This window comes from Vespa velutina, chromosome 3 (genome assembly GCF_912470025.1).
Source record: "Vespa velutina chromosome 3, iVesVel2.1, whole genome shotgun sequence".
Classification (NCBI taxonomy): Eukaryota; Metazoa; Arthropoda; class Insecta; order Hymenoptera; family Vespidae; genus Vespa; species Vespa velutina.
In genome coordinates this window covers 7,051,903-7,063,769 of record NC_062190.1, presented here as the reverse complement: position 1 = coordinate 7,063,769, position 11,867 = coordinate 7,051,903, and the positions used below count along the sequence as shown (strand labels likewise).

The 11,867-nt window shown below is 36.6% G+C and overlaps 1 protein-coding gene and 1 long non-coding RNA gene across 8 annotated transcripts in view; one reads left to right on the top strand and one right to left on the bottom strand.

Annotated features, from left to right (window-relative positions):
• The window catches only part of LOC124947458 (dual specificity protein kinase CLK2), a 13,905-nt gene extending 9,233 nt beyond the window's left edge, over positions 1-4,672 (bottom strand). Inside the window, exon 1 of one of the 6 annotated variants that reach the window (XM_047489606.1) lies at positions 2,368-4,672. In XM_047489606.1, coding sequence (XP_047345562.1) covers positions 2,368-3,483 — 1,116 coding nt within the window. In that variant the 5' untranslated portion in view covers positions 3,484-4,672. The remainder of the gene's footprint in view (positions 1-2,367) is intronic. The other 5 variants (XM_047489605.1, XM_047489610.1, XM_047489609.1 and 2 more) reach the window with 5 other exon arrangements.
• A 345-nt stretch (positions 4,673-5,017) lies between these two features.
• Positions 5,018-9,938, top strand: LOC124947469. 2 transcript variants are annotated; one of them, XR_007100423.1, is made up of 4 exons: positions 5,023-6,070; positions 6,997-7,587; positions 7,985-8,368; positions 8,818-9,937. It is a non-coding gene; the product is annotated as an uncharacterized LOC124947469 (long non-coding RNA). The 2 variants fall into 2 exon arrangements; XR_007100422.1 differs by having other exon boundaries at positions 5,018-6,070; positions 7,985-9,938.
• Positions 9,939-11,867: the final 1,929 nt, after the last annotated feature.

Below are 11,867 nucleotides of genomic sequence, written 5' to 3'. Positions count from 1 at the left end.
ATGTTGAGCGAAAAAGATCTTGGGGAAAGCGGAATGAACCATCTTTAGCTACCCCAAAAGCCGGTCTTCATTCAAAGAAGGTCATGCTCTGTGTTTGATAGGATTGGAAAGGGATCCTCTATTATGAGCTTTTACCAAACAACGAGACAATAAATTCAGAGAAGTATTGTTCCCAATTGGACGAATTAAAGACAGCAATTGAACAAAAACGTTCAGAAATAGCGAATCGGAAGGGCATCGTGTTTCATCAGGACAATGCGCGGCCTCATGTGTCTTTGATAACTCGACAAAAATTATTGGAGCTCGGTTGGTATGTTCTACCCCATTCACCATATATTTATCAGACCTCGCGTCCTCTGATTTCCACCTATATCAATCATTATAAAATTCTCTTAGTGGAAGAAACTTCAACTCTTTGGTCGAGATAAAAAATCACGTAGAAAAATTTTTCGCTTAAAAACCTGAGAGATTTTGAAAGAACGAAATTTTCAAGTTCCCTGAAAGATGGAAAAAATGGTTGTAGAATAGAATGGCACCCATATAATTTAATAAATGTATACTAAAATTTTAATCTTTTGCGTTTCAATTTTCTTTCCCAATCGGCAACGAACATTCCGGACAACCCAATATTAAAAAAACAACTGAAGAAAAAAATGAATGCAAAAAAAAAAAAAACAAACAAACGAACAAGCAAACATGCAAACAAACAAAAATGATACAAAAATAAAACGTTATCTCGATCTTCGTCTTATCAACGATCATAAAAAAAGAAAAAGAACGCAAAAAAAAAAAATTTTTTTTTTGGATTTCGTAACGATCGAAATCTAATCTAGAAGATTATAAAGAAAAATTAATTTTTTTTTTTTTATTATAAAAGAATTTGAAAATATATAATATGTATTTAAATAGTCGTAGCTGAAGTACGATGTTATCATGCCGTTGATAAGATTTGATCGATGTTTCTTAATATGAAAAAATATATATCATACAATCAATAAAAAAAAATTAGATCGAGTAGGATGTTATGGTTCTATATGAAACTCTCACGTACAAACAAGGGGGAGGGGGAGAGGAGGGGACTACCTACAGGACGCGCATTGTTTTCTGCTTACGAGTCGACACTTCACGCTGCTGGTGACTATATATGATCCCTAAAATTTTGCAAACGTCTATTTCTAACTTGTTTGCGCAATCTTTCTTTCGTACTTTTTTTTAATTTTTCTTAAAAAAAAAAAAAAAAAAAAAAAAAAAGGTATGTATATATACATATATTGATATGATTTTCATTTTTATTTATCTTATCAATATTTTTATTAGTTAATTCATGGTAAGTATTTTATAAAATAAATGATCAGTATATACGTATATGAATATTTTGGTTAGTATTTATAATAAAATAACAATACTCTAATATAAGTGGTCAGTATAAATAATTAAATGTCAGGGTTATGTCTGGGTTGTTTCTGAATTTATTATAAATACTGATCTATTTAAAATACTGACAAATTATTATCATAGTTTTTTTTTTCTTTTTTTTAATCGCTGTGATATCGTATTTAATTAAAATATAAATTTGATATTTTATTACAAACACCGATCATTTATTTGAAACAATGATTAAACATATAAAAAAATACGGATCCAATAAATAGAAACTTCTTATTTTTACGTATACAAACTAACAACACAAGAATTGATTTGGAAAAAAAAAGAAAGAGAAAAAGAAAAAAAACAAGAAAATTTTTTAAAATTCTTTACGTTTTCTAATAACTCTACAAATTTCAATATTTAAGCGAATTGATAAAAACGACACATCCTCTACGTATGTATATCAAACGTTGCAGACGTCAAACGTTCCAATTTTACAAATCACAAATTCGAAGAACTTTTGGAAAATATTTAAAAGACGCAAATCGTGAACGTCACCAGCTTGGCAAATATCGAGAAGGTAGGAAAGCACAGGAAACGACGTTAGCGTTAGTCGTTCGATATATTTCAATGAGATATTATTTAGCGAGTTTACGCATTGGAAATCCCGCAAGGAGAGGAAAAAAAATAAAAAGAGAGTTATAGAAGCAGTAGATCGAATGCACGGGAAAAAATTGAGCCTGATAGAGATATCGTGTTATCGATTTTGTATAAAAAGGAATTGTTTTCATGAAAACGAATGATGGTTCATATTAATAAGTATCATCATCATCATCATCATCATCATCATCATCATCATCATCATCATCATCATCATCATCATTATTATTATTATTATTATTATTATTATTATTATTATTATTATTATTATAATTATCATCATCATCACCAAGAACAGCAACAGTAACAACAGCCATTGCTTGTGGCTCGACAACTTACGATCGCGTGGTTCGTATCCACCTCGTTAATGACAGTCGACGAAGTATTCGACGCATATGTATTCTTCGTGACTTCCTTTTTGTTATTACTACCACGAGTATTCTTCTTATACTTGCTGGCGATGATATCGGTTGTACTTGGTTTCGCATTTCCTTGACCACCACCAGTTGCTAATTCGCTGTAAGCCTCATCCATAGCCGCATATTTCATAATCAAACTTTGTATCTCTTTGCGTTTGGCTGCTCTTTCGGAAATAGCTGGATCAACTTCCTCGTTATCGTCGTAGTTAGGTTCGTACTTTGGTATCGCATCGTCCACAATACCGCTACCGGTTGGTGTTTTCTCTGGATCGCTAAGAACTTCCTTGCCGGCGACTAAGCTCAAAGGTTCGACTCTGTTTGGACGAGCTAAAGATCTAAGGGAGGTCGACCTGCAATTGTCGAGTTGTTCGCTTTTACCATTCCGATGTGGCCTGACCTTTCTATTGCGTGTCTCAGCGTGGCCGGATTTGTGTCTACCGTAACGTCGATAAGCTTCCGAGCCTAAGTGTGTTTGTCTATCGGATGTCCTACGATAACCAGGTGTTTTCTCACGTTTAGACTCTCTAATGTTAACCGAACTGACGTAAGGATAAGCTTTCTCGCTTAAAAGTACACTGGTGGGACTTTTAATGACAGAACGTGGCATCGATGGTTCCAATGTTTTCTCCTCCCTACCATAAGAATCTCTTCGATTAAAGCTATGCTCTCGTTCATTCTTTCTTCGTGAATAACCAGCAACGTTTCCATTACCAAGCTCGATACTCTTCTCTTTATCATTGGCATGTTTCTTATTGGTATACTTATCCAATATAGAGGAATACTTGTCTTCTAATCGAATTCTGGCACTGCTAAGATAATTGCTAGCATTCGGTGATCGTCTTGTTCCGATCGATCGATCGTTAGCCGTCGAAGTGCCACGTACCCTGGTGGTCAATCGTTGAAGCAAATTACTGCAAGAATCAGTTAAGAGCTGTGTCACGCTGGTCGTTGTCGAGGAACGAGCATAACGACTACGTCGTGACGCCGATCCTTGTCTGCTGGTCGACATACCGTCGCGTTGCGCGAATATGAACATCGTTGCTGATCGATGATGATGAAATAGAAGAAAACTTTCAAGAGCTTGTCCGATGATCGATAATGGCGATCGGTAATGGCGATCAGTCGACCGTCCGAGGTACGGTCGACTCGATTGTTACCTCGCTCAGCAAAATCAATTTTCCACTCTTAACTTGTAAATAGGAAGAGATGACGCTGTTAGCTTGCTCTGACTAACAGACTAGATCGAATTAATTTGTAATTCGATATTTCCTGTTCCTTTCCGTCTTCTTTTCTCTTTTTTTCTTTGTTTCTTTCCTCTTACAAAATTCCCACTTAACTTGATAAAAGAACGTGTGACAACCAACTTGCACTTTTGCTAACTCAAATCCCGAAATCCTGATTTAGATTCGTGTAATAGTTCACAAAAGCAAATGGAGAGAATTGGTTTAATCCGCAACGAAAGACGAGCCAGTCAGTGTACTTAGTTCGAATGATTTAAAAGGAAAAAAGGGGGGAAAAAAGAAAACAAAAAAAAAAAAACACGCACGATCGAAGTGTCACCCGTACTAATTTTGATTTCAATATCGAGTTATGTTAGAAATCGTATTAAGTGGAATTTAGCCGCGAGCGATGATAGATTCGTTGGACGAAATCCGAATGGTCAGGGTCGAGGGCTAAGAAGATTGCTCGATCCACCGTGAGATGAAGGAGACACATCATTCAAGGTCATCATCGAAGAAGGTAACAACACATTCGTATTATGATCGACGAAGACGAAGTTATCTATCTCAAGACTCTTGACGAATGGAAGAGAGAGAGAGAGAGAGAGAGAGAAAGAGAGACAGACAGAGAAAGAGAGAGCGAGAGAGAGAGAGAGAAAGAGAAAGACCTACAATGCGTTTTGGATCTTTTTCTCTTTTTTCTTTTTCGCGCGAAAACGAGTGCCACTCATCAGCTCTCATACGCGATACTCTCCTCTCTCTTTCTCTCTCTTTACAAGTCGATCGCGACGAACGCGTCAATCGAGAGGGACGCGAACGGAGGCACTAAGGCACGTCGACGAAGACGACGCGAACATAGGAGGACGCTGAGAAACGTTCGCGAAGACGAAGACGAAGAGAGGAGCGAGGAGTCGCGGGTACGCCCCGCCAAATACTCTCGTCGCACTAAAAATATCGAGGAGCGATCGCGAGCCCGCTCCAACCTAGCGATGCTCGTTCTACACATTCTCTCCGTCTCTCTCTCTCTCTCTCTCTCTCTCTCTCTCTCTCTCTCTCTCTCTCTCTCTCTCTCTCTCTCTTGGTGAGAAAGAGTAAGAGAGTAAGAGAGCAAAAGAGGAAGAGAGAGAGAGAGAGAGAGAGAGAGAGACTCGAAAAAGGGAAGAAAAAGAAGATAGCGTGTGATATTACGTAAATTGTCCTCTGGTCGAACTTAAAGGATCCTCATCATTGGTAATATGAGACAATATAGTTACATACAATATAAACCTAAAGAGAAAATTGTTACATCAAAAAGTTATGAATATATAGGGGGAGAAAAAAAAAAAAAAAGAAAAAAAAGGAAAAAAAAAATGGAGAAACAAAATCTAGTGACCAAAAAACCTATTAGAAGATATTAGTCATAGGTAACATTAATACTAATAATAATTTAGTAAAAGAGAGTGGGTTCATTCTAAAAACATGTGTATACATAACATCGAAAGAATTTAGAATCTTAATAATTTGATATGATCATAGATGAAGAAAATTGTCCTCGTAATTGGCAAAGATTTCTTATTTCCTGGTATATTAAGAGAACAATATGGTATGACTTTATCATAGTGATACAATATAAGTCCAACTTAATCCACAGATCTTAGTAGTACCTTGACACAGATAAAAAGATTACGAAAGGAACGGTTTCGATAGCTTTAAGTAGATGTAATGACATTTCGTCTCGTCGGTGGAATTGGAGTTCGTCATCGACCGAGATACATCGTTGAACTAGGCGACCCCAAAACTGATTGTAATATTTGTGGACCATTAAGAAAGAGTAGAGGAAAAAGAACGAGAACGATCCGATCAAACGATCGATACAAAGATGGACGGGTTGATCGATCGATCAATCGATCGAGACGATTCGAGAAAGACACGAGAAGAGCTTAGATCGAATTAGAAATTAGGATCTAGGATCGCCAACAGAGAGCCCGGCTAGAATACCAGCAGTAGTAGTAGCAGCAGAGCATATCGTCGACATCGTCGGTCGACGCATATCAGTGGGCGGGTTCGTGGACTCTCCGCGTAACTATTAATAAAGCTCGGCTTGTCTCTTCAAGGTCGTAGTCATGCCTTCGAAAAGAGATATATATTGTACGGGCACTGCGCGATTTACCGATATATAAATAAGCGCAATTTGGGAAATAACATGAATTTGTTGGACATTCGAAAGTGATCTCTCACCAAGTAAGAAACGGGGATCATTGTTTTGAGAATGGAAGATCTCATACGCGTGTAAAGGTCACCGTTAAGATCGGGTTACTCAAACGAGAAGGTCTCTATTCCGTGATGTATCGCTGTTTAAGCCGAGGAAGATCGATTTACGGAATTGATTTTAGTGAGTGAGTCTTCTCGATCGACAAAGCACACGTAAGTAGAAGTCTTATTGTTAATTTCAATGTAATCATCAGGAATTTTTTTATTTAATAGACAATTTTAAAACATATTTTTGAAACATATATTTCGAAATATGTAACTAAGAGATCGAATTGGTTTTTTTTCGTTATCGATTATTATTATTTTACCCCGTCTTCCAAATGGTATTATGTTTTATATGTAGATATTCGTAGGACACTGTTATTTAATCGTATACGATAAAATCACGGATTCGACAATTTTTGACATTCGATTTTGTCGATAGAAAAAAAAAACCAATTGGTTGCATAATATATCTTAAAGTCGATCAACAAAATTAACGATACGGTCAAAAAGTGTTGTGTGAATTTACAGCAAAATGAATATTTTCCGTTTGTTACAAGAAAATAATATTTCAGATTATTTCTCTCAAATATATTTGTTAGCTCGTTAAATATAAGCCAATAGTATCTATCATTTTTTTTCTCCCTTAATTTTTTTTTCTATATGCAATTTTCTAGCTCCGATTAGCTTCCTGGTTAGATTAAGTAAGGATAGGTCGGGAGATCGGGTTAAGCGCATTTCTAAGACGAAAGACTCATGTAGGGAGAGAAAGAAAAAGAGAGAGAGAGAGAGAGAGAGAGAGAGAGAGAGAGAGAGAGAGAGAGAAAGAGAGCCGAGAAAGAGAGAAATCGTAACTCTCGTTTTCTCTCGGATTTAGAGACGAATATAAATCGGCGAGAGATGGCGCCAGTATCTTGGCGGCCATACCAGTGTGCTACTAAAGTTGGCGTACACTCTCTGTGGGAGAGCATCGTGATGAAAGACATGAATATACCGGCTTTTCGTAGATTACAATACATATATATATATATATATATATATATATATATATATATATATATATATATATATATATATATGTACATATATAATTTTAGTTTTGGTAAACAAACCGCATGAGGAATTTATCGAAAATGTATAGCTAACTTTTGGATTTATAAAAAAGGAGGATTATTAAGAATGCTATTGGTCACGTGATAGCATAAGCATATAAGAAGAAAAAAAACAGATTGAAGACATAATTCCACACACTGCCAAGATCCACGCACGCCAAAAAAAAACAAAACAAAAGAGAATACAATCCAATTAATAATAATAATAATAATCCAAAAATCTCATCTCGTTTACGTGCTACCTCTGAAGTCGACGTGCCATTGGACTCCGGCGTGACATCAAGTTTAGCGTCGAAGCATCGAATGTTCGTCGCCGCCCTTGTCATCGTTGTCATCGTCGTCGTCGTCGTCGTCGTCGTTGTCTCCGGGACATTCCTTGGCAACCAATTATCCCATACGGCCTGTCTTGGCCACCAGGAAACTGCAGTAGGCATTAACAAGCCTAGCTCTTGTCCATTCATCGTTGGAAATGATGAAACCGTAGACGAAGAAGAAGACGACGAGGTGGTCATTGGTGGGCCACCGTCGTATGTTAACCAACACCCAGGATGATCCAGGATGGATTCTATCTTATTGGTTTGTTCTTTCTTCTTTTTCTTTTTCTTTCTTTATTTTTTCTTTTCCGATAACGGCACGAAACTTATGCGAGATAGGATAATGGACGTGTCTAAAGTCTCTCACTTACGACGCACGCATGCTGCCAAAAGGAACGCGTATTTCTAGATCCAGCTTTTAAAGCGTTTTCTGGGTCAGAGAAGAGACGTTCCCGATATCTTCCGTATATTTCTCACGAATCGGTCAACTTTTCTCTTTTCGCATGCCCCCTCGTCTCTTACTCTTCTTTTTTTCCTTCGTTTTCTTATCCTGTGTTGGATTAATAACCGGAGCAAGTATTTCCTTACGATGTCTCATTTACACTCCAGTAACGTTCACCTTCCTCACTTTCTACCATCTTCTTTGGCATCCTTTTCAGGAGCAACCATCGATCCATAACGATCGATCGAAGAGGAACTGGAAGATGCTACGTTTAGATATAAAATTTCTCCGTTCGATTCGATTTTCTCCAATTGATTGGACGACGACCTCGACGGCGACGACGACGACGACGACAACGAGGACAACGGCGACGACGACGAAGACGAGGATTTATCCCTGAGAAGGAGGAGTAGGAAGAGGAGGACGAGGAGGACGACGACGACGACGACGACGACGACGACGAAGACGTTGCACCGGCCATCTGGCGCAAACTCGCACTAAAACCGCGGCGAAACCGCGTGACGAGTCCCCCTCGAAAATAGTCCTCGGTCGAAAATAGCCGACGCCGAGTAAGAAAGAAGAATCATCGGCATTCGCTCCGGTACGCTAGAGAGAGAAAGAGAGAGAGAGAGAGAGAGAGAGAGAGAGAGAAAGAGAGAGAGAGAGAGAAAGAGAGAGAGGCTTCGTTGCGCCACAAGCTTCTCCAGAGCTCAAGAATTTGCCTCGTATCACCTACCGAAAGTGATTCTCTCTCTCTGTCTCTCTCTCTCTCTCTCTCTTTCTCCTTTCTTCTTCTTCTTTCTCTTCTTCTTCTTCTTCAATTTCATCGTGACGCTTTATCTCTGCGACATTGAAGTTGAGCTTCGATACAAAAACGTTAGCACGATACCATCCTCTTGGGTGTCGTATCAAACGCAACGACGCAGAAAAGAAAGTCTAGCTCAGGAAGGAAGTAGAAAAAGATAATGGAAAGAGGAAAGAAGATGAAGAAATCTAATGAGGATAACAAATGCTTATAACTCGCTAAAAGTAGAATTCTCGTATTTCTAGGTAACGGACAATCTAAGGTGTTTACATTTATCATTCCTATTAGATGATTATCTTTCCTAAAATAAAAACTTTCTAAAATATGATATATATACATATACATAAAAAAATCGTTGATATGTATCAGCGATGTTATTTGACGTGAGAGTGTTATATAGTACAATAATTGTTGACTGTTCAGAACGGAGTACCATTATTTTTTTATTAGAAATTTAATATCTTTGAAAATTTCGTTGGCCGATAGAGAGCACCACGATCGATGTGTTGACTATTATCGGCCATCATGTTTCATAAAGATCGAGGCCTGTCTCAGGGACTGTTTTATTATTATTATTATTATTATTATTATTATTATTATTTTATTATTATTATTATTATTATTATTATTATTATTATTATTTCTTTTTTATTTATTTATTTTGTGGATTTATGAAAAACTTTCTCATTTTATTTTTTTTATTTTTCCCCCATTCATAGAAAGTATCATGAGAAAATTTGATTATTTTGTTTGATTTGACTTTTTTTTTTGTCTTAACTGAAATCTCGTCGTGGTAGCGACGGAAGGCGATCATACAGAAAAAGGGAGAGCGCACAATTATGAGTAATATATATATATATATATATATATATAAATTTAAAAATTTCTTTTTGTTTAAATAAATAAATCATTACCGGGGCGTGCTCCTTCGTTCTTTCGTTTTTTTTTCCTTTCTTATATCGTTTTATCTGTGGAACTATTCCAACTCACCTGACTCCTGGATGATGGCGAACGATGGCGATGCCTTTCCTGGCTCGGCGACGAGGACCCATGATGCCGGTGAATTCGCACACGACGTGATGAGGTCGGATGCGCCAGGTGGGTACGATCACGATCACGATGTCCGTGCTGTCTACCACTGCTCGGTGAGCGACGATGGCTTCTTTTATATCGTCTCTCCTGACTGGTCCCGCGCTCGTGTTGCCGCGACCTCAATACCCGCTCTCCGCTAAAATTATCGAAACATTTTGTTTATACATTTATGTATTTATATATTCATTATAACAATAAATCATCAAAACGAAATTTTGTTTCATTAAAATTTGCAACATCTCAAGGGGTTCTTGTTACACAATGTTCTTTTTTCCGTCGACTGATAGTAATCAAATAGGACGGCAAAAATTTTTCATAGAAATAAAACATTAAGTAACAACGTGGAATTATTAGTTTTTAATTTACTTTACGCCCTTCTTAAAAAAAGAAAAAAAGAAACAGACCAAAGAGAAGAACGTTTCTAACTCCTTAAAAATAAATCAAGAATGTATTTCTTTTCCATAGAGGAGGGAAAAAAAAATAGATCAGACATTAAGTAAATATTTTTACGGGAAAGAAATGTTGGCTCTACATTTTTTTCGTTTCCCACGATAAAAAGAAAGAACTTTTTGTTATTATCAAATATTTGATAAAGAAAGGAAGCTCTCCAAAGAAGGAACCAAATTTCGTGACCTCCACCTTAAAATGACTCACCAAAGGAAGTCGTTAGGATTGGTAATTGGGCAACGATCCAACACAGAGTTGAATTTCAAAACGAAGCCTGGTTCCGCGATGCGTACCCATTATACATGTCTCTGTATTTTGTTCCTTTATTAACACGTTTATTGATCATTTCATATATATGCACGTATACGAACCATTGAACGATCAAATAAAGAAATCATCTCTTCCCTCTTTTTTTTTTCTTTTTTTTATTATTATTATTATTATTATTATTATTATTATTTCTTTTTAATAAATCAGTCAGAATATCATCGGTATTTCCTATATTTAATTATACCAATAATATGACAATATGTATAATAAAATAATTATTACGAACGACTGATCCAAACTTGAGATAAGGGTTAAATAATTTAAATAAATCCCGTATAATATTTCTCAGAAAGATTCATTGACTCATTGATGAGAAATAAAACAAAACCAACAGGGTTCTAACAGGAAGAATTTCATAAAGCCTTTCGGAATGACGCATCAGCCGTCCAGATCAGTTTCAAGTACTTTTCCCCGAAGCAGATTAGGTCGAACTACTTGGTGTTCAAGGTCGGTTAGCTCATAAAAAAAAAAGAAGGTAATAAAAAAAAAGAAGGTAATAAAAAAAAAAAAAAAAAAAAAAAAAAAAAGAATTAAAAAAGAAAACACGAGAATAACTACAAAAAATAAAAATAATTGTAAGAAGAATTCGAAACATTCGAAGAATCAGAATGTACTTACAGGTTTGTGGATATCAAAAGAAATAATTGAAAAAGTAAACCATCGACTGTTTCGTCGTCTATATTTCGATGAATGCACATGTGTGCATCTTCTCGCTTTCGTAAATGATACTGAAACGTATAACGGGACAAACGAATGAACGTTACGAACGAACGATACGGAATCGTGTGATTTATTGGCTAGAACGAAAGGGATCGTAAACGTTAAATCGGACAAACGTCTGAAAGTATTTGAGATTTGGAATTGGATAGTTTTCAGTAGTGGGAGGATAAGGACGAGGAGGGAGGAGTGGAGTACGACGTCAATAAGAAGTCACGATAGAAGAAGAAAGTTAGTAAGAGAAGGGTTAAAAAAAAAAAAAAAGAAAAAAAGAAAAGAAAAAGGAGACGAAACGAGTAAAGGAAGAAGAAGAAAGTCGATCGAATCTGCAGATTCTTCTGCAGTTTCGCCTTTTGGACAGTTTCCAAGGTCTTACGGTGTATATATATATATATATATATATATATGTGCGTGTGTGTGTGTTTGTATGTACATATATCGCATACATGGATATTAACACACCGATAAGAAAATTTGGAATGGATGATACGGGTTAACCGTGCAAAATGGGTCATGGGATTTTGCGCAAACGAGCAAATTTTATCCGCAATGTTTGATATCGTCTACCCACGCATTTAAACATGCCTATCACTTTCTTCTTTGTCTACTTTATCTTTAAAAGAATTCAATAAAGAGAAATCGATGAAGGGATGTTCCTTTTATCATTCTCTCTCTCTCTCTCTCTCTCTTCCTTCCCCCTCTCTCTCTC